At 37.8% G+C, this 23,112-nt stretch overlaps 1 protein-coding gene across 1 annotated transcript in view; it reads left to right on the top strand.

Moving 5' to 3' along the window:
- The first annotated feature begins 150 nt into the window (after window positions 1-150).
- LOC118200195 (hexokinase-2-like) overlaps window positions 151-23,112 on the top strand; it is a 47,373-nt gene continuing 24,411 nt past the window's right edge. Inside the window, exons 1-2 of the mRNA XM_035372131.2 lie at window positions 151-244; window positions 20,550-20,629. Coding sequence (XP_035228022.2) covers window positions 190-244; window positions 20,550-20,629 — 135 coding nt within the window. The 5' untranslated portion in view covers window positions 151-189. The remainder of the gene's footprint in view (window positions 245-20,549; window positions 20,630-23,112) is intronic.

Raw genomic sequence — 23,112 nt, 5'->3', positions numbered from 1 at the left:
GTTAGCCCAAATGCTCTCGAAACATGTATATGTCTGTAAATGGAAAAAAAAAAAAAAAAAAAAAAAAAAAAAAAAAAAAAAAACATAAAACCTGAAGGCTTTCAGATTTTATTTTAAAAAAGTTTCTTCTTTTTTTTTTTTTAGGACATTAAATTGAATTTGGTTGCCATACTAAACAAAAATACAAGTATGCATATGTATGCTTGCTATGCATGGGGAAAAATAGACATTTTTGTAAATTTAGGTAAGTTACGATATCTTATCTTTAAGTAATTTACGGTAGTTTTGAACTTAGATTCAGTTTTCATATTTTTATCGAATAGAAATTTTGCTATACATTTTATAATGGTTCAAAGTAAATGAGAATGGGTTTTTTTGCCAGCCATTGAACGGGAAAGAAAATATTCACTTAAAAATTCCCTTGCTCATATATTTATTTACTTACAGTATTTGCTTATATATGGATTTGAGAATTTTGATACAGAATTTCATAATAATTTGTCCTGCGTAACCAAAAACATAGATTATATTTAACGCACACTATACGGGTGGAACAGTTTTGTGTAACTTCTTATATGAAAGATGCAGATGCGATATTCGCCAGTGTAACTTGGCTACGATTTCTAAGTCATTTCTGTTCTTTGAAAGTAATAAAGGGGGATTTTGAGAATCTGCTTTTTTAAATGTGACCGCACTGCTTAACTCAGATTCTTTTACTTTTTAGTAAATCCCACAAGTCTATGCAGAAATTAAAAAAATTAAAATAACAACGAAATGTACAACTTACACAAGATGATTCATAAACCATAAAGCACATTACGACAATTTTTTTTTTTTTTTTTTTTTTTTTTTTTTTTTTTTTTTTAAAAAAGAATGATTTCGCGCAAGTAACACTTTGAGGCACAAACACAAGAAATAAGATGTGAAAGGGAACAAAATGTTTACTTACAGCATTTTTGATAAATGCTTCCTTAAATCGATGTTTAAAATCATATTTCTTAACAGCAGTAATGCATGATGCGAGCGTCGATGGAGTGACTGGCAAAGAATTTCAAAGATGTTAGGTATTTCTCACGCACTCTGAGCCGCTGCGGATATTCAAGCTGCTAAGTGCTCAATACAATTCGATTTTCGTAAACGAGTGCCTCCAAATGTAGCTATAAAAAATAATCAAGGCTCGATAAATCGGGCAATCGGGGTGGCCAACGGACTGACCTTCCACAAAAAATCAAACGTGTTCCAAAAGTAGCATCCAAATAACTGTGCACACCAGTAGAGAAATGGGCTGGCGCCCCATTGTGAACAAACCACGGCTGAATATGACTGGCAGTTTAAGAAATTCTGTTAAAATCTTTTATAGCAAAAAATGTGATAACATATGGCATCGAATATCATTGGTTGTGCATATGAGCCAATCAGGAAATCATTCACAATATTCGCTCACATTTTCACAGAGAATCTTTCTTGAGATGCATGGGCTGTAGCATACGTGCTTAAAATTGCCCACACATAACAACTGCTCGCATTGAAAACCTCGTCGCACTTATAAGCGGCGTAACACCAGGGTGCCTGGGTCAAGGACCCTGCCCCTTGTCGAACATGTAGGTTGTTTCGAATGCTGTAATGCAATGGGTAACTAACACAGGATATAATATTTCTTTTAATAAATTATGATCGTATTTTTGAGTAATAGGATAATAAGATATTCTAGCAGAAATAAAGTGCGCGCCGAGTTTCAATAAAGACCTGAAAATGCCATCTGGGAGAGCTGAGAAAGGGGAAAAGAGCTGGCTTTAACCTGAGTCTTAGAGATACATATAATACAGATAGTGTGAGTCAACTGGTGCACTTAAATCATAGCATAAATCACAAACTACAGTACAGGTAAAGTAAGTCAAATTAAACAATATGAGTACTAAGTATGGCCATAGGGCGTTTACAATTATTTGGGTCATTTACATCATAATTGTAGACCCTTATCACAGGGTTGTTGATACTTGCAAGGTTAGCATAAAAATTCCGGGCAAGCGGGCAATAAAAATATTTCAGTTCTTCAATGCCTAATTCATCAAGACGTTTTTTTTTATTTCGAACGTAACAGGGCGAGTAGCTGATCTGTCTTAGGACACAATTTTGTGCCTGCTGTAACTTTTTCCTATATGATCTGCATGAATATGCCCAAACCGGGCAGGCATAACATAGTATGGGACGCAATACAGTTTTATAAATAAGAAACTTATTATCTATTGAAAGTACACTGTTTCGAGAAATTAAGGGGTGAAGTGTAGTTTTACTAACTCAAAACTTTTTAAGGATAGATGTTACGTGTGGGTACCATGAGAGAATTTTACTGAGAATCACCCCAAAATAAAGGACTTGCTTGGCCCATGGGATATCTTCTCCGTAAAGTTGCAGATTTTTATTGAATTTGCTCTTCTTGGTAAAAAGGATTGCTTGAGTCTTATCTGCATTAACTTTGATCTTCCATTTTGTCAGCCAAATCTCGAGTATGTAGTCTTGTAATCATTGTATTGCTGAGATAATGAACACTTTGTTAGAGGACTGCAGTGTCGTCTGCATACATTGCAAGTGTTGTGTTCTGTGTGGTGGGAATGTCCTTCACGTAAATATTGAATAAAGTGGGTCCAAGCAGACTGCCCTGGGAGACCCAGCAAGGATTGCCCTACGTGTTGATAGTGTGTTTGAAACGCGAAGGGTAGACATTTTGTCTACCGGTTAGGTAGACATTTTGTCGTTCTACCGGTTTAAACATTTAACTATGTTTGTGATGTAGCCTGGGAACCCAGGTTGTGTAGTTTGTAAATGAGTGCGTCGAAAGGGCGCAAAGCAATAAGCAACAGCCTTTACACCGATGCCTTTCAATTTTTCAATCAAGTCTTGACTTCTTCAATTTTTACTGGGAACAGCAGCTTCCTGCAATAATTTCTTTTTATCGTCTCGAGAGAGCCCTGATCGATAGGTTGGCAAAAGGCAATTGCATTTTCTCTCTCTTTCTCTGTGTAGGTGAAACAATTGCCTTAATCTCCCCATCTTAAAGATATGCATCAAAGTACGCCGGGGCCACTATCTAGCAACAAAACAGCTTTTCTGGGTAAATTAATTTCTCTTAGAACTTCTTTGTTGAAGGAAAGTATTCTTTAGAGAAAGAGTCTTTCAAAATCCCATTGCTCATCCATGCGATTTTATGATACAGTATTTTACAGGAAGAGCATTTTTTTAAAAACTGTTTTCAAGGTTCTAGGACTCCAATCATTACAAGATCCATTTTAAGATTTGTTGTAAAACTGTTGCATGCGAAAATTATTAGCCTTTTCTAAAAACGCTTATAGCCAAAAGTTTTGCTGCTTCAATTCTGGCTGCAAGACTTTTACTAGGTGTTTACATCTAATACTAAAGTTTTAAAATGTTTAGAACAACTATGAAATGCATGAGGTGTTAAGATTGTTATTCATTCAACTTTTTCTGTGCCTAAAAGAAATTCATTATATGACTGCAGACTGCATATAAAAGATTATTTTCTTTAAAACACATGAACCCCCCCGGCCTCATGCACATATAAAAAACAATACTGAAATGGTTTTTATTTATGAAAAGATATGATTAATTAAACTTTTCTTTAAAAGAAAATGCTATGAATATACTTGAAACACGTGTGAAAGATGACAAATGTTGCTATTCCCCAGAGTGGCCTTTGAGCTTGCATTTGCCGGTTTGAAATTATTTGCTAGTTATTCGAGTAGTGATAGTGTAGAGTCATTAGGATATTTCTAAATGCTGTCGCCGGGACTCGAACCCTGGACCTCTCGAATGCGCGTTGAGTGTGCCAACCATTACACCACGAAGGCATGTTGGAAAGAGGGAGAAAATATACCTTATATATTCCCCCTTTTAAAGAGTGACTGGGGATTAGAGGACCCAGTTGCCAAATCCTGGTGGTGAACTGAAGAATCATCATCCACCACCTTTTAGTTCAGGGGCCACTGTAGAGTCATTAAGTTAGTTTTGAGGCAGAAGACATGAAAAATGCCCTCGCCGGTACTCGAACCCTGGACATCTCGAATACGCGCCGAGTGTGCTAACCATCACACCACGACGGCATGCTGAAGGAGAGAGAAAATACCCTATAATAGGTCTTGACAGATTCAGAAATCGGTGTTCCAAAAATGTCGCATTAGCAATTACTTCTCCCCTCTCTCGCATTCAATAGAGTTTCTGACAGTTGAACTACGAACTCAAAATCCTAAAAGAGGTAAGCATAAATATGTGACTTCGCAATGTGTCCCAAGTTTGATCATGTTTCTTCCAAGGAGGAGGATGTAATAACTACATTATCATTTGTTAGATTTCTTTTCGAGTATAAACTTCAGAGGAAAACGATCTGATCACTTGTTATTAATACACAAACAAATTTCATTTACATATAATACAGTGTTTTATACACATAATTATTAGGCACGCGCCTTCGGTTATTAAGCTTCCCAAGATGCAAGGTACCTTCAGAATGTCCAACACGTTCGAATGCGTGGAGCCAAAGACCAGTGGCGTAGCGAGAGGGGGGCAAGGGGGTGCATGATGCCCCGGGCGCCGCTCGTACAGGAGCGCCAAATGGTCTCCAAACAAGATTTTCCGGAAAATTTCAGTTTTTATTTTGATCGATTTCTGGAAAATATATTTAAAATTAATAACTATTGTAATATAATTAATTATTTATTTTCTTGATTTGTGTAATAAAATGCTTGCAGTACATCAACCAAAACGTTCTTTCTGACTTCTTTATTTCTCCAAAGTAGAGATATATATTTAAACGAAATGCACGTATATCTCTCGCTTTTTATTTTAAAACGATAACACGACCTTGTCCCGAATTTCTCAAATATATCCAGTTTCCAAATTCCGATTCCATAATCTGGAAATGACAGTTTTTGAGATTCGTAACGCTTCCGCTACAATGGATTGCGTTTGACTCTCCTGTAAACGTCTGATGGCCTTCCTGGCTACTGATTCAACTAAGTCATCTTGCTGAGACGTCGTATATTCACTGCTACGAAGCATTCAACGAATGTGAATTGTTTTTAATCTTCTATTACAAAAAGGAATACTGCAGGTCGTTCCTTACTCCTTATCTAAAACGCATAGTTTTCGACGTCACAGACTAAATTTGCATATTCCCAACTTTGTAAACGTTATAATTTTCCTTTATAATCTCTTCTATTTTCTTTTGTTCAAAAATGTTATCGATTATATGGTTATTTCATACCGAACCCACAATACACCCTAATTGTTTTGAGCAGGGAATGTGACTGCATGACGTTACTCCGTAGTAGAAAAGAAATAGAACCTAAAACTCCACTGCAGATCTATAGAGAATATGTTTTTCCAAACCTAAGAGTCGCACTTTAAATACTACTTACTATGAACGTTCGTTCAGCAAATTAAAATAAATTTTACATATTTACAATCAACGGTGGGACAAGATCCCCTAAGTCATCTAGCATTTTTAAGTGTGGAAAGAGAAAAATTTGAAAGGATCAACTTTGATGAAGTAAATGATAAATTTGCTTCTAAATTTTCAAGGTAAGAGAAATGTATACATAATAATTAATTTTATTCATGTATTATATTATTATTAATAAATATAAGAGCCCGACCAAGTCGAGGTGCACGTGATTGAAGCGAGATGAGGACAAATTAAAATTTTTAAGTTGGCTGGTGGTGTGTCTGACAATTTTAGATCTTTGGCACTCCAAGCATGATGGTGTCCAGTTGGCTATGTCCTTTTGCATGCTATTCCATACGAAACTTTGCTATATCAGTTTCCTTGAAGCCTTGATGCCAGGATGTGACAGACGATGTAACTGACTAAAAATGGCATGGCGAAACACGGAGGGAACATAAGGTCGAAATCTTGAATCCAGAACATCACAATAAAGTGATTTTCCAGGTGACAGCTGCATAAGCTGCAAGTTGAGATTGGTGGAAGATTTGCTTTTCAAGAGGGTTTGTAATTCTGAATCCCGGTGTTGTTCATCCGCAAGGGCAGCAAAGTTTATTGGCGAAGGAACGGCTAGTTCTTCAATACGAGACAAGATGTCTGCTACAATATTCTGCGAACCCGCAATATAACGGATATCTGTTGAAAATTGCCCTATGAAGTCTAGGTGTCTCATTTGACGAGGAGAAGCTTTATCCGAACGCTGCTGAAAAGTATAGATTAAGGGTTTGTGATCTGTGAAGATCATGAAAACGCGTCCTTATAGCATATGCCGATAATATTTGACAGCTTCATAAATTCCTAATAATTCGCGATCGTAAGTGCTGTATCTGGTTTGTTCTAGTGAGAGTTTTTTAGAAAAATATGAAAGTGGTTTCCATAAGTCTTGACCTTTTTTTTTAAAACTGCTCCTATACCTGTCGTTGATGCGTCAACGTGTAGAGATATTAGGTTATTTTTTGGAAGCAGAAGAGATGAAAAATATGCAACGCCTTCGCCGGGAATCGAAACGCGGACCTCTGGAGTACTGGCCCAGCGTGCAGAACCACTACCTCATGAAGGCACGCTAGGAAAGCGGGAGAAATACCTTATAAACTCCCCTATTTAAAGGGCGACTGGGGTTTTTAGGAGCCGCAATCGCCAAATCCTGGGTGTGGAGAATCCTCATTCAAAACCCCTTTTATTTTGGGCGCCACTGTAGAGACATTAGGATATTTGGAAGCAAGAGAGATTGAAAAAATAGCAATCGCCTTCGCCGGGAATCGAACCGCGGACCTCTGGAGTACCGGCCCAGCGTGTAGAACCACTACACCACGAAAGCATGCTAGGAAAGCGGGAGTCCCTCACCTTATAAACATAGAGTGATAATGGTTTAGATGCGGAAGGATACTGCAAATTTGTTGCCGAAATTAAATCATTTTTGCATTTTTTTAACGCTTCGCGAGATTCTGCAGTCCAGGTTATAACACGTTTATCGTTTTTCTTGATTCCAACCAAAAAGGAATTTAGAGATGCTTGTATGGTTGCTGCATGAGGTAAGAAACGTCGATAAAAATTGAGCATAGCAAGAAATCTTCTTAAGTCGTAAGTCCTTCACTGTAGATGGTTCGGGCATATCACGGATAGCGGTGACTCTATCTGGAAGGGGTCGAATCCCATCAGAGGAAATTTCATGACCAAGAAAGGATACTCTTGACTGGCCAAAAACGCATTTGGAAGGATTAAGACTGACACCGTACCTTTGAAAACGTTCAAAAACTGTTCTCAAACGTGAAAGGACATTGCTCTGAAACGTTGCTCTGAAGAGGAGGCGATTAAGACGTCATCAAAATAAGGTACACAAAAGTCGAGGCCGTTTAGCACATGCTTCACGAAGCGTTGGAATGTTTGAGCAGCATTGCATAAGCCGAAGTCATGACCGGAAACTCAAATAGTCCAAAAGGCGTAATAACCGCAGTTTTTGGAATATCAGCTGGCTTAAAGGGCACTTTGTGATACATCTGCTCAAGATTAATGGCTGTAAAAATAGCTTTTCACTCGAAAACTTGCATACAGCCTTAAATGTGAGGGATTGGGTAACGATCAGGAATTGAAGCTGCATTTAACCGGCGATAATTGCCACACGGGCGCCAGTTACCATTTCGTTTCCGAACTAGATGGAGCGGACTGACCCTAGAACTTTTTGAAGGACGGCAAATTCCCTGTTCCATCATGTATTGAAGTTCCTCTTTGGCGGCTTTAAGCTTGTCCAGAGTTAAGCGTCTTCGTTTAGCGGCAATCGGAGGTCCGGTAGTTTCAATATAATGTAATACATCCTGCTTGGGTTCGGAAATACCCATAACTGCGCGCGTGTTTGTAGGGAATTCTCTGAGAAGTTGATGCCATGGGGGAGTTACCCGAAATCAGTTTAATGCTCAAATCTTGACTATTGCGAATTACTCCCGGATAAGTTAAGTTGGTTGTGGAATCTATCAAACGGTGATTTTTAAGATCGGCAAGCAAAGAAAATTTTTGAAAAAAATCTGCGCCAATAATAGAACTTGAAACAGTAGCAATAGTGAATGGCCATTGGAAGTTGTGGTGCAATCCTAAATCAACAGATATCAGGCGTTCACCAAAAGTTTGAATAGAAGTTCCATTTGCTACATAAAGTTGTAACTTGGTAAGGCGCTTTTGTTCGTGAAAATGTGGTGGAACGACAGAAACATCAAAAAACAAGAACGACAAGAAACTTAAGCCCGAATTCTTTTCGATGAGAAAAAGGCGTGCAAAATTCCAGCCGCTGTCGTTCACAACTTCAAGCAACGGCCCTTCTCGTTTCCTTGGTCGTTATAACGACACGGTGGGCGGCATTTGTTTGCCTTGTTTCGAAATTTGTGGTGGTAAAAACAAATACCCGGTCATGAAAAATTATAATAAATTCATTGTTACCGGTGATTTTAACTCTAAACATCCAAGCTGGGGCGCGGGAGATACTGATGCAAGAAGGCGATTGGTATTTGACTTTATCGTCTCTAATAATATAATTTTACTAAATGATTTGAGTTTTCCTGCAACTTTCAAATCTACCATCGGTGAGGTATAGACTGATCTTGTTATGACCTCACCAGGTTTGTCTATCAATTCTGGAGCTCTGCAAGTTCTGATGGATGAGAGTCTTAGTGATCATCGTTATTTGCAGTTGAATTATGATGAAAAATATTCATTGTGCTCCTAAGATTGTTTTAACAAGAGATGTCCACCGGATTACAAGGTATTGTTATAAAATTGCTCCGATAATACAGAAATTTAAATTAGTTTATTGAAGTGTGAGGACTCTGATACAATTGAAAATTGTATTGAAAAATTTTTGAGGATCTGTCTATCGATGTTAAAAAGAAGTTACGAACAAAACAAAAGGGAAGTAAGCAGATTTCGTGGTGGACTCCACAACTTACTTGTATGCGACGCCGGATACGTGCTTTGAGGAAAAGTTTGCAAATTTTGAATTTAACGGACAATATACGTAATGAAAGGAAAATTGCATATAAAAAAGAATTGGCAACTTATAAACGTCTAATTTGGAAGACAAAATTTGAAACTAAGAAGAAATTTTTTCTTAATAATCTTTATTATTATAATGGTTTTTATCGAATTACCTCTGAAAAAGTGAGACGTGCTGTTGCTCTGTATAATCCTCAACACGCTGACAATTTGATTGAACTCAATAGACAGAAGCTTTTGCAATCACTCAAATTGAAAGCACCTGAGGATATTTCATTAGATGAGGATAGACTTTCTGATTGCCATTGGATGACGCTGTAATTACAGAGGCAGAGATCAGAAGTGCAGTTGAACAAATAAGGCGTCGAAGCGCTCCGGGCCCGGACTGTTTTAATCCTATATTTGTTCAGATTCTAATTTTTACATATCTGGATATTTTTATATTGCTTTTTAATTACTGTTTTAAATTTTATGTGTTTCCAAGAAATTGGAAAATCGGTCGAGTTGTTTTAATTCCAAAGCAGAATGACAGATATAGACCAATTGTACTTTTGAGTGTCTTTGGAAAAGTGTATGAAAGAATCTTGGTTGGGAGATTGAAGTTTTACTTGAATAGTAGAATGATACTCAGTCGGCGACAGTATGGTTTCACAACTGGCTGTTCTACATATGATGCATTATATGATACTATTGACTTTATTAGAAGCAATAAGAGTTCGCATCATGTAGTGCTGCTGTCCTTGGATGTTTCGTCTGCATTCGATTCAGTGTGCTGGAACTCTATTTTACAAACCATGATTAACCTTAAATTTCCAAGGAATTTGATTCAATGTTATAGGAGTTATTTTAACAATCGCAAAATCTTGTTTAATGCTTTTAAGGATGAGACTGCAGAGATAGAACTAGAGATTTTCATTGGTTGTCCGCAGGTCTCCTGCAGTGCTCCCCTGCTCTGGAATATCATATTAAACAAATTTCTTATTTTGGAATTCCCCAGTTATGTTAACTTTATTGCATATACAGATGATCTTGCTGTTCTGATGTATGGTGCATCATTGGAAAAACTCGAGAAATCATTTGAGAATGTTATGTTAAAACTGGAAAACTGGAGAATCGGCGAGGGTCTTGAATTCAACTTAGAAAAATTTTTGCAATCATTTTCCCGCGGGCTGGGATCAAAGTGAGAGCTCCACAATTTAGATATCAAGGAAAAAGAATAAAGTTTGTTGATGTTGTTAAATATTTGGGAGTCAAGATTGCAAGTTGACCTTCGCAGATCATTTTAAAACAATTCATCGGCTCTCAGATGATATTGTTACGAATTTGGTATTTAAAAAGCTAATGTTAGTTCAATTATAAATTAAATGGTTTTATTTCTCGCGCAGTGCAGCGCGTGACGAATATTAAAAGAAAGCTAAGCCGGAAAAATTAAAAATACAAGAGCGCGTGCGTTAAATAAATAAATATCTCTTTTTGATTTCGAGAAAGTGCTGGAAAATTCTAGCGCGTGATTTTAAAATCTTATAAAAGGAGGAAAACATCTCAGTTTGAGCAGTTGCTTAGTTTGTTGTTGTTTAGAAAACTACTGTTGTTGATTGTAGCGAATTCGCGGATTAGCGTTCTTTAACTGTTTTGAATTACGTTCTATTGGACATTTGAGTAGTTAAAAGAAAACTACTGTGAGATATTGTAATACTGCATGATAATTTGAGAAAATTTAAGCATTTTTGTTGTGATAATAATAAATTTTTGTTCATTTTTCATCGGACTTGTGCATTCATTTCATAACGAACCCGTACGCACGCAACAATTTTTGGTGTCAGAAGTGGGATTTGAATGCCAATAACAAGAGCGATGGAAGAGCAGTTAAGGCAATTGATAACAGCCTTTGCCTCGTTTAAAGAAGAAATGAAAGAAGAGATGAAATCAAGCCAAGGAAAGATGGAAGGGGCCGTCAACTCCGTTAAGGAAGAAATGAAATTGGGCCAGGAATCCGTTAAGGAAGAGATGAAATCTCTTAAAAATGAGATGAAAGCAGGTCAGAACGAAATGAAAAGAGAAATTACCTGCGTAATAGAAAATAAATTTTAGGCTATGGAAGGCAGAATAGACGCGGTTGAAACTAAAGTTGGACAAATAGAAGAAAGAGTTTCTTCGGTAAAAGAACAAGTAGAAGAAAGAATTTCTTCTGTAAAAGAACATATAGAAGAGAGAGTTTCTGCCGTCGAACAACAAATTGATGATAGGGTTTCTGCTGCCGTCGCCAAAGAAGTTGACAGCCTAAAGAAGTGCATAGCGACGGTAGGAAACAATTCTGAAGGTTTCAAATTTTGATCGATGCCTGCTCGTTCCGTTCTGAAACTATCTACATATGATGGGAAGACCTCCTGGCAGGTGTATAGGACACAATTTTCTATCGTTGCGGATGCGAATGGATGGGATTCCCAAGCTAAGGCCTGCCATCTCGCCGCTTCTCTGAGAGCAGACGCAGCGGATATCCTGCAGACGCTTCCCGAAAATCAAAGGCTAGATTTCGAAGCTCTATCCGGCGCTTTGGAGCTGCGCTTCGGCGAGAAATGTTTAAAAGACTACAGCAGGCTCCAATTAAAATCTCGTCAACAGAAGCTCACCGAAACGCTTCAGGAGCTCGCCACGGATGTTGAACGGATGCCTTTTCGGAGTGCCCGACAGAAACAAGGGAAATCTTGTCCCTGCAATATTTCATCGATGGCATCCGGGACCCTGAAATACAGAAAGCACTGCGAATGGCGGATGTTAAAGATCTGAAAAGCGCTTTAGTGTATGCCATGAAATTTGAGGCAGCCCAGCAAGCCACCCGTCAGAGCTGCTCAAGTCCAGGAGCCAAGGGATCAAGTCACTGCTCGTCTAGACGATTTAACTGGACAACTGAACGCCTTGAGACAGAATATTGGTGACAAGAAACCGACCGTAAAGTGCTGGAACTGCGGTGCTGAAGGACACATCCGACGAAACTGCAGACCAGGGCACAGATGCTAAGACCGCTCCTAACAAACAGCAGGGAAACTAATTAGTGGCCATCTCGCGGGGCAGAGGTTGCCAGATCATGAAAAGCCCCAGTTTAAAGCGCTTCAGATTTCTGCAGTGAGAGGCGGCAGTAATGGACTTTTCATAATAGGACATATTAATGGAGTTCCCTGCAATATGACGATAGATACAGGAGCCAACGTTACCATCATCCGAAAAGATTTGGCTCAACAACTGGGAAGCAAACTTATCTGGACGCCGCCCTGCGTTACCCTACAGACTGTGTCCGGTGAGAAGATCAACATCGATGGAAAAGTAAATGCTAACATCACGTTTGGAAGTGCCGCTTACCATCACACGGCATATGTAGCAGAGATCACTGATTCTTGCATACTCGGATTGGACTTTCTAAGGAAATACAATTTTTCCTTGGACTTTAAAAATAACGAATTGCATTCTACATCTGAGGACATAGCGTTATTTGGAGTCAATGATGAAGTTAAATCTGTCCATAAAATCATAGCACAAGACAATATCACAATACCGGCAAGAACAGAAATTTTACTTCCTGGATCCATAGCCGAAAACAGAAATTTCCGCTACGGCATCATAGAATATCCCAATAACTGTAATAGCCCAAAAGGAGTACTAGTAGCCTCAACACTCGTCGACCTATCCAGAACGGTTATCCCGGTGAGAGTCGCCAATGTAACTGAGAAGGGGAGAATTATTAAGAAAGGTGAAGTGGTTGCAGCATGTACTCCAGTAACCACCGTTGAAAGAAAGAGTAACATCCAAGAATCCGTGTCCTCAGAGAGAATTACATCGGAGTTATTGCAGAATGCGCAATTAAACGATAAAGAGAGGAATGCTGCCGATCGCGTCATTAAAGATCTTCAAGTTGTTTTCTCCCGCTCGTCTTCTGACGTGGGTCGAACTAGTTTGACACAACATAGAATAGATACCGGCGATCATCCCCCGATCAAGCAACATCCAAGACGTCTACCGTTTGCTAAACAGGAAGAGGTGCGAACACTGTTAAAAGATATGGAAGAAAGCGATGTCATCGAGCCTTCAGTAAGTCCATGGGCATCTCCCATCGTCCTAGTCAGAAAGAAAGACGGCTCAACAAGATTTTGCGTCGACTATCGCCGATTGAATGAGGTTACGAAGAAAGACAGTTACCCTCTTCCTAGAATTGACGACATTCTAGACACTCTTTCTGGCAGCAAGTGGTTCTCAACACTTGATTTAAAGAGTGGGTATTGGCAGGTAGAAATACAGCCTGAAGACCGAGAAAAGACGGCATTTACTACGGGACAAGGGCTTTGGCAATTCAAGGTGATGCCGTTTGGACTGTGTAATGCGCCGGCAACATTCGAACGTCTTATGGAAACTGTTTTGAAAGGCCTTTCCTACGAAGCCTGCCTCATATACCTGGACGACATCATCATCGTCGGAAAGAGTTTTGAAGAACATTTAGAAAATCTTAGGAAGGTGCTTCAGAAACTGAAAGAAGCCAATCTGAAGCTGAGTCCCGCTAAATGCAAATTGTTCCGAAAGGAAGTGACTTACCTGGGACATGTCATCTCTGCAGAAGGTGTGCGCAAGGATCCTGAAAAGGTATCAGCCGTTAAATCCTGGAAACGTCCCGAAAATGTCCATCAGCTGAGAAGCTTCCTAGGGCTTTGCACCTACTATAGGAAATTCGTGAAGGACTTTTCTTCCATCGCAAGACCCCTACACAAGCTGACAGAGAGCAACCAAAAGTTCTTGTGGACAAAAGAATGCGAGGATGCATTTAACAACTTAAATGAGGCTTTAACATCTGCTCCAATCCTGACGTATCCTCAGCTTGACCGACCATTTATTCTCGACACCGACGCGAGTAATGAAAGTGTTGGTGCTGTTTTGTCCCAAGAAATAGACGGCCAAGAACGTGTAGTAGCTTACTGGAGCAAGTGCCTGTCTAAACCGGAGAGGAATTATTGTGTCACCAGGAAAAAGTTGCTCGCCATAGTCAAAGCTGTAGACAGTTCCATCACTATCTATACGGCAGAAAATTCCTGCTTCGCACCGATCATGCATCATTGACCTGGCTTTTAAATTTCAAGAATCCTGAGGGTCAAATAGCCAGGTGGATACAGAGACTCCAAGAATATGACATCACTATCCGTCATCGTAAGGGATCATCACACGGAAACGCCGACGCCCTGTCTAGAAGACCTTGCCAAGAAAGCTGCCGATATTGTTCCAGGGTGGAAGCGAAATACGAGCTGCTGACTCCGGTCGCAAGACAAATTACAACATCAACATCGGCTGATCGAGAACCGTGGAGTGATGATGAAGTCAGGAAAGACCAGCTGGAAGACCGCGACATTAAACCCATAATTGATTTAATGGAGTCATCAAACAGAAAACCTACCTGGCAGGACATTTCTATCTGTAGTCCTACAACCAAACAATATTGGGCACTCTGGGATTCACTTCACATTCGAAACGGCGTCTTATACCGGAAATTCGAATCGGATGATGGGAAGACGTTCCGATGGCAGCTGATACTTCCAAGATCCCGCATTCCTGATGTCCTTAAAGAACTACATAACAGCCCTATGGGAGGTCACTTTGGAATAATGAAGACCTTACAGAGAGTTCGTGAGCGCTTTTACTGGAATAATGCAAAGGATGACGTGCAAAAGTGGTGCCGATCTTGCGATGCCTGTGCAGGTCGGAAAGGACCGAAGAGACGCAGCCGAGGCAAGCTGCAACGTTACAACGTAGGGGTGCCTTTTGAACGTATCGCCTTTGACATCCTGGGACCTCTGCCACGAACTGCTGATGGCGACAAATACATACTCGTTGTCGTTGATTACTTCACCAAGTGGCCTGAAGCTTATCCTATTCCTGATCAAGAGGCTGTCACAGTAACTGAGGTAATGATACAGCACTAGATTTCCAGGTTCGGAGTGCCTCTTCAGTTACATTCCGATCAGGGAAGGAATTTTGCCTCGGCAGTAATCAAAGAACTATGCAAACTACTCGGCATTGACAAAACTCAAACGACGCCATTGCATCCCCAGTCGGACGGCATGGTAGAGAGGTTCAATCGAACCATCCTTAATAACCTCTCATTAGTGGTTTCCAGAAACCAACAGGACTGGGACAAGAAATTACCACTCTTTTTACTGGCTTACCGCAGTGCTGTCCACGAGACTACCGGCTATTCTCCATCACAGATGCTCTTCGGTCGTGACCTTCGTCTGCCTTGTGATCTATTGTTTGGCCGCTCTCCGGATGCTCCTTCATCGTCTGAGGGATATATTCAAGATCTCCAGGCCCGGTTTGAAGTGATGCACAACTTTGCACGAGAGCGAGTCAACTTGGCGACGGAGAAGATGAAGACCCGCTACGACACAAGAGCTACTGAACATCAGTTCCACGGAGACAAGGTGTGGTTGTGGAATCCGACTCGACGGAAAGGACTTTGTCCGAAATTACAGTCACCTTGGGATGGCCCGTATACAGTCCTAAAAAGGCTGAATGACGTCGTGGTTCGGATTCGTAAGTCTTCGAACTCTAAGCCTAAAGTCGTTCATTACGACAGGTTAGCTCATTACTATGGCCATAGTACGTAATGTAAATAATTGTAAATAGTATCAGACCATGGTCCTTTTTGTTTATAAATGTGTATTTGATTTGATTTGTATTTAATATTTGATTTGCATTTAGTATTTGATTTGTATTTAGTATTTGATTTGCATTTAGTATTTGATTTGTATTTAGTATTTGTTTTGTATTTAGTATTTGATAGCATTTGATTTGTTTAAGTTAGTTATTGCATTTATTGTTTATATTGTTTGATATTGTAAAGTAATGTTTATGCCACAGTTGTAAGTTTAGCTTCCTATCCAGGGATTGTACTGCCCGGGACGTGCAGTCCTTGGGAAGGGGGCAGTGATACGAATTTGGTATTTAAAAAGCTAATGTTAGTTCAATTATAAATTAAATGGTTTTATTTCTCGCGCAGTGCAGCGCGTGACGAATATTAAAAGAAAGCTAAGCCGGAAAAATTAAAAATACAAGAGCGTGTGCGTTAAATAAATAAATATCTCTTTTTGATTTCGAGAAAGTGCTGGAAAATTCTAGCGCGTGATTTTAAAATCTTATAAAAGAAGAAAAACATCTCAGTTTGAGCAGTTGCTTAGTTTGTTGTTGTTTAGAAAACTATTGTTGATTGTAGCGATTGTACTGTTGTTGATTGTAGCGAATTCGCGGATTAGCGTTCTTTAGCTGTTTTGAATTACGTTCTATTGGACATTTGAGTAGTTAAAAGAAAACTACTGTGAGATATTGTAATACTGCATGATAATTTGAGAAAATTTAAGCATTTTTGTTGTGATAATAATAAATTTTTGTTCATTTTTCATCGGACTTGTGCATTCATTTCATAAGGAACCCGTACGCACGCAACAATATGTTAATGTTTTACAGGAGATCCTTTTTCTAGTGAGACACTTTGTAACAAATCATGCATTCTTAAAGATATTCTGAATAATGTAATTATCTCTAGGGTTTTCTATGGAATTGGTGCCTGGGGATCCAGTGCCGGGGATTTGGTCAGGTTGAGGAACAAACTCGATGCGATACAGAGGAGCTGGTGCTTAATGATTACAAGATGTTTCCGTACTGTCTCAACTGAGGTGCTCTGCGTTCTAACCGGCACGCCGCCTTTTTCAATTTTATATAAATTATATTTTGAAAATTTTTTGTTCAGAACTGGTAGACTTGATTTTAAATTGTATAAAGATATTTTGATTACAAGGCATATGTTTGAAAGAATTAATAATATTTTGGTACATCCTTCTGATTTATGTGTTTTTGAATTTGATTGTAAACTCCCAATAGTCGGAGAATTGGATATTTATGCTGACGGGTCCAGGCAAGATGATAAATTGGGTGCAGCATTTGTGATTTATCATTATGGAACTGAAATTGAAAATAAAAAATATAAGCTTAATAATTATAATTCTGTATTTCAATCGGAATGCTGTGCTTTACTTAAAGCCCTTCAATGGGTTAAGAAAATTTTGACTTGTGTTGATTCTATTCATATATATACTGATTGTATGTCTTTGCTTCAATCCTTGACCTCGGCCCGTCCTACTAATTTATTATATTTGATATTAAATGTCTATTGAAATTTTTGATGCAGAATATGTGCATTCATTTACACTGGATAAAAGCACATGTTGGCTTTTTTGGAAATGAAAGGGCCGACGTGCTGGCTAAAGAGGCGACCACTAATGATGATTGTGAATATAAAGAGAAATTTCTGGTTTGAGAAGTTATGCAATTAGAAACATGAACAATTTTTATAATGATATTTGGAATACTACTAGATGGAATGAATCAGAGAGGTGCGTGGGTCTTTTGAAGTCTATTAAAATTCAAAATGGTATGCGACCAATTAGTAATATTGATTTAAACCAGTTTTTAACTGGGCATGGAAGATTTCCCGCGTACCTCTCGAGATTTAATTTACAAAATTCAGACTTGTGTGGTCATTGCCATCAAGTTGGTAACGCAGATCACTTCTTGAATCTTCCTTATTGGAAAATTTGAGAAAGAAATGTTTGGGAGATAAGTCATGGAACTTGAAAATCGTAAAAACATATTCTAAATGTGCAATGGATTTGATCAATTCTAATATTGAATTTGGAATATTTGTTTAGTATTGTGTATATTTATCTTTTGATTATATGTATTATATTTTCAGTTATGAGTATTTATAGGTTTACTACGAAAATTTTGAAATTTTTCTGTGTAGTGTTTTATTTAATGCATTGTGGATGTTTTGTACATGCGGTATTTCGAAGAAATGCAGTTGATTGTTACATAGATATGGCCTTGCAAATGTTGAGAATCCTGATGGATTACCAGATTTAAATTATCGAAATTAGTGGTTTTGAGTTTTAGGATTTTGATTTTTAAATTTTAAATTTTATGGAATTTTTATATTTTTTAATTGTAGTTTTTGATTTTAAAATGTTCTGAAATTTTAAAGTTTTAAAATTTTTCTTATATTCTGTTCTTAATAGAGTAATTACTAGGGTTTTAATATGATACATGGCAATCTTAAATTTTTCCAGTTTCGGTTATTGGCAGTCCTGGAGCTTTTTTTCTATGATTATTAAGGATAATTAATACATTTGAATTCAGATAGTAGTAGGACTATTAAAGTAAATTTTTAAAATAAATGAATAGTTTAAATAGAATTATGATTATACAAATAATATGCTATTAAGGTAATACTGTAGGGAATTCGGTTTGACCTTCTGCAGGTTATTTAAATTGGGAATTCCTCGATGGCTTTGGACCGCCTGTGCCTGTTCCGAAAATTCATGTGAATGAATATTTCTTGAAAGTTTCAGCCACTCTGTTTGCTCGTGGGGTTTTTCATTGTTTTTGGATTTTGAATGTTGGTGTTGTGCTTCGTTGTTTGTATGTCTCTTCCTTATTTTTAATTAACCTCCAATTATTTTTAGATAATTAGCTTCTTTTTCTCTCTTCTTTCCTTTTTTTTGGTCTTGAAGGGGTCGACCTTTCATAATCATATGGTCATGGGACTAGGAGGATTGGGTCTTCCCTGTATTATGACTATTATGACTCGGAGGAGGGCTTTGATAACGTTTCCTCAGTTGGCTACAGCGTGTATTTCGACCACGTGATGCGGAGCGGTTGCGCTGAAAAGGTTCAGCTTGGATGACTACTAATTGAGCAACTTGTTTGGACAGATCATCAATATAAGCTTGTAACGCCACAATACCTGGACCAGGAGCCTGCACTGCGTGTATTTGCGCTGGAATGGCCATCTCGTGAATTTTATCAGCGATTTCGGGAAGATTTTTAAGTGGCTCGCTACTGGCCGCTAAAATAGTTTGCATGTTAAATGGGTGTCTATTCATCCATAATGTTTTAAGAATGTTATCCGTTAGGTTACCGGCGACTAAATCTGACAATTTAGACAGCAAGTGAGAAGGCCTCATATCACCCAACCGTAAATCATGCAACAGCTGCTCGATTTTAACTGTCTCGGATTCTTCATAAACAGAAATTAATTTTTTTTTTAAAGATTTGTATTTGTCCGTCGTCGATGGATTCAAAATTATTTCATGAGCTGATTGCAGTACCTCTGATTCTAACGCAGCGATCACTGTATAACATTGAGTTTCGTCGGCAGTAATGTGACTCAATTTAAACTGCGCATCCAATTGAATGAACCATAACGAGGGTCTCGGCGACAAAAAGATGGTGGCTTAACTGCCACTCGCGCCAATTGTGAAGCAGCATCGTTGTCAACCACTTTAGATCAATCAAATATGTACAGTAATAATATGTATAGAAAAATAATGAATATGTATATAGTGACACAGTTTCTTGGTACTCGAAATCAGAGAAATTGGAGGCTCAAATGCAGCAGACGATACATATATCCGCTGAAATTATGACAGAAATATGTTGACTCACCGGAATGCGGCAAAAAGCTTGAAATGACAAGTGAATGTCTTACGTGCATCTCATCACACTGAATAACTTACTGCTGCTCAGAATTTAGACATATAAACTCCATACTTGTGCAACATTGAAGGTTGCCATTCGTAATAAATACGTGTCACCAATTATGGTAGTACAATTTTTTGAGACAGATCGTTAAACAATTATAACAATTGAATGGAACAAATATTATTTTTGTTTTTGGTTGCTATGGGTTATCAGACTGGCAGAGTTGAGTTGTAGTAGGTAAGTTGCCACATATCTGTGTATCTATAATGTATATTAAACTTTTAATTGTTTAAAAACTGTACTTTTTAAAAACACTTATATAAATATGTAAAATAAATAACACCTTTTTAACTAATTCTAGATCATCGTAGGTCAGATTTTTCCGCCGACACAGATGCATTTCCGAATTCAAGGCTAGTGCAGTTAGGTAGTGACTAATCTTTATATATTTTTGAGTATTTTATGGCAGATTCAGCATTTTATTATTATTTGCATTATTTTCTTATTACGAATATATTCCATACATTATATTACTGAAAGTTTTTTTTGTGGGGGGGGGGCCAAAAAGTTATTTTGCCCCGGGCGCCAGTTACGCTTGCTACGCCACTGCCAAAGACAAAAAGGAGAAAGCCAAAGACCCGAGTTTGAGCGTTTACTGCTTTAAAAGAATGAATATGTGCTCCCATGATGTGAAGAATTATGTAAAATAGTATTATTTCACGTCACTGTTATTATTTGATCTTTTAAATAAAGTACTTATTTTCTTTTACGACGATTATTTGTTTTTAGTAAATAAACACGAGCCACAAAGTAAATACAGCTTTCATGAAGCTTGCGCAGGAAAATAAAAAAAAAACCTCTTTAATCGTGTGCAATTCGTCTTGTTTATATTCAGAAATGCCTCATTATGTTCTATTATTTTTTTTTCTTTGCATTCTGTGTTTTCTTACATTATGTACTATACTGTAGACTTTTTCCTCCGCAGTAAATGACTGTGACATACTATACTTTGAAGAGATAGGAAAGGTTGAGAAGTGGAAATGTGAAAGATCCACTGTGAAAGAGGTAGTAAAATTACATTAATAGACTGTAACATGCATAGTAAAATCATCTAAAATATAGTTATAGCACAGAAAATAGCCATGTTATTTTAACCGTTAAATAAGAAAATACAGGATATGCAAGTATAACATAGTTTTTTTTTTATATTTGATGTCTGTCCATTTAGGAACAACTGAACATTAGCATTACTGCATTTTCAGTCTACCTCTAATTACATTATGCGAACATTTTGACCCCAACCTAGTTAAAGGGAAAAAAATCTGCCATTTTTAAAGTTTTTTTAAATAAAATATGCTGTAATTTAGTTTATTAAATTAATTTTTATTACAGGATTATAATTCTTCATAAAACGTTTTAAAACTCATTTTTACTTTCTTGCATGAAATAAAGGAAGTATATATGATTATTTTTCATATCATATTTCAACAAAAATATACATTTTGACCGCTTTCCAATGCAACTGAAAGAAGTTTTTGCATGACTTTGTGCGTACGGACAGAATAAAGTTTCTTTTTTTGCCAAAATGAGTTCAAGAGGTATTTGTTCTTGACATCTGTACGTACGTACATATGTATGTATCTCGCACAACTCAAAAAGGATTAGCCGGAAAATGTTGAAATTTTGCATATTGGACTACTATAACATTTAGTTGAGCACCTCCCCTTTTTGTTGCAATCGGCCGCATCAAACGTACGAACATACATACATCCCTTCGCTCACTCGCCTGGTGAGCTCTGTTTTTTTTTTTTTTTTTTTTTTTTTTTTTTTTTGGCCCACCAGCGGCCGAGCGGTAAAGACGCTGAACACTGGTAGTTCGGTCTGAGGTTCGAATCCCGCGAACGGGCTGGCTGCATGGGCGTTTTCGTGGTTTTCCCCATGTGTAACGTGTATACGAGCCAGTTTCCCTTAGAAAGTCCTCCACGAAAGGCATCCCTCCCTTTAGGCAGATAGCCCTCGTGTGCTTTGCCATAATTAAATACATCAACATCAACCTTTAGTTCTTACATTTCTATTAATTAAACGAAGTAAAGAAATTGTCCATAGTAACATTTCTTCCAGTATTATGTTGTTGTTGTTATTTATGCTTACTTGTCTGACATAGTCAGCCCAAGCCCACAAAATTCCTCGTGGCAAGGACAACAAAATTTGTGTTCGAAACATTTTATAAGCCAAACATTTTTCAAATAAGGCTGAAATTATTTCTTTATATTTCTTTCCTGACTTTATATTTCTTGAGTCGAAATCAAATATTGTGTGCACACCATGGAAATCACATCACAGTCTTCTGTGGAATTCTTAAATGCCGTACTAACTTATCAGGTTCAATGTTTCTTCTAACCTTCTTCGGAAACATACAATGACCTGACTAGAACAGAGAGCTTACTAAAGCTATGTTCACTAATTGTAGTAAGTAGACAGGATACAGACGAAGGGTATACAAAACCCTTTATTTTTTTTCTTTATATACAATGACTTCCGTACTTCGGAATACAATGACCCTCCACTCGGGGTCTAACTTAAAAGATATCAAAATAAAACTAAACTCTAATTTAACTTTAGAATAAGATTGGCCTTATAATAACAGAAAGCGTATGTAGCACAGAGACTGTGAACACTACAATACGTTTAATTTATCAAGAGGATTAAAACCTCTGGCCTGGAAGGCAAAGTAGCAACTGCGTAACTTCTAAGGTAAGCGGCCTGCTTCGAACTCACGGCTTCCTCTCTTCTGCTTGGCAAAAAGGCCACACTTAAATACTTGGCGTTCGCCAGACAACTTTGCATAAACTCCTTCACGCTTATAATTCTGGCCGGAAGTAGAAAATAAGAAGTGATAGTAAAGATTTAAAATAAAATAAACGTTAGTAAAACTTAAGATCCTTACATACTTCCCGCCAGAGTTAATTAGTTTGAAACTGAGGTCTAAAACGACCTTGTTGAAAACTTTTAGCTCTAGAAACTAACGCGAGGCCAACCTTTAACAATCATAACTTAGCTAGAAACTAGAAAATTTTAAAAGAAAGAAATTTGTTACAATAGCAGCTCCCGGAATATACAACAATCTTTTTTCTTTTTCATCTGTACTGCATCAAAACAGGAGCTTTATTCAATTCTGGTTCCTTCCAGAGATCTGGAAGGAAAACTAGTTTAATGAAATGTTACAGAATGACATTGCAAATAACATATAGAATATACTTTTCTTAACATTCTTATTTCATTCATGACTATTTTAATTATCTCTCCCCGTGCTCTCTGACATGTGTTGTAAAAACACCAAACACGAATGTGTTTCTGTCTATGTGTTCAACACTTCCTCCTACAATCAAAACACTAACGTGTTAAAATTCAACATACGAGACCTCTTAACACACCCTAATTTCAACTCTAGACCCTGAGGTACTATTCTGAAAGTGGCTAACTCTAAAGTGTAGCGTCAGAGAGCCTAACTACATCATTCAACCTTTAACACATATTCAGCATGATTT

This window comes from Stegodyphus dumicola, chromosome 6 (genome assembly GCF_044657685.1).
Source record: "Stegodyphus dumicola isolate Sdum_Otavi_A_Nest chromosome 6, ASM4465768v1".
Taxonomy (NCBI): Eukaryota; Metazoa; Arthropoda; class Arachnida; order Araneae; family Eresidae; genus Stegodyphus; species Stegodyphus dumicola.
Note: the sequence above shows the minus strand (reverse complement) of the source record. Positions and strands in the feature narration are given on the sequence as shown.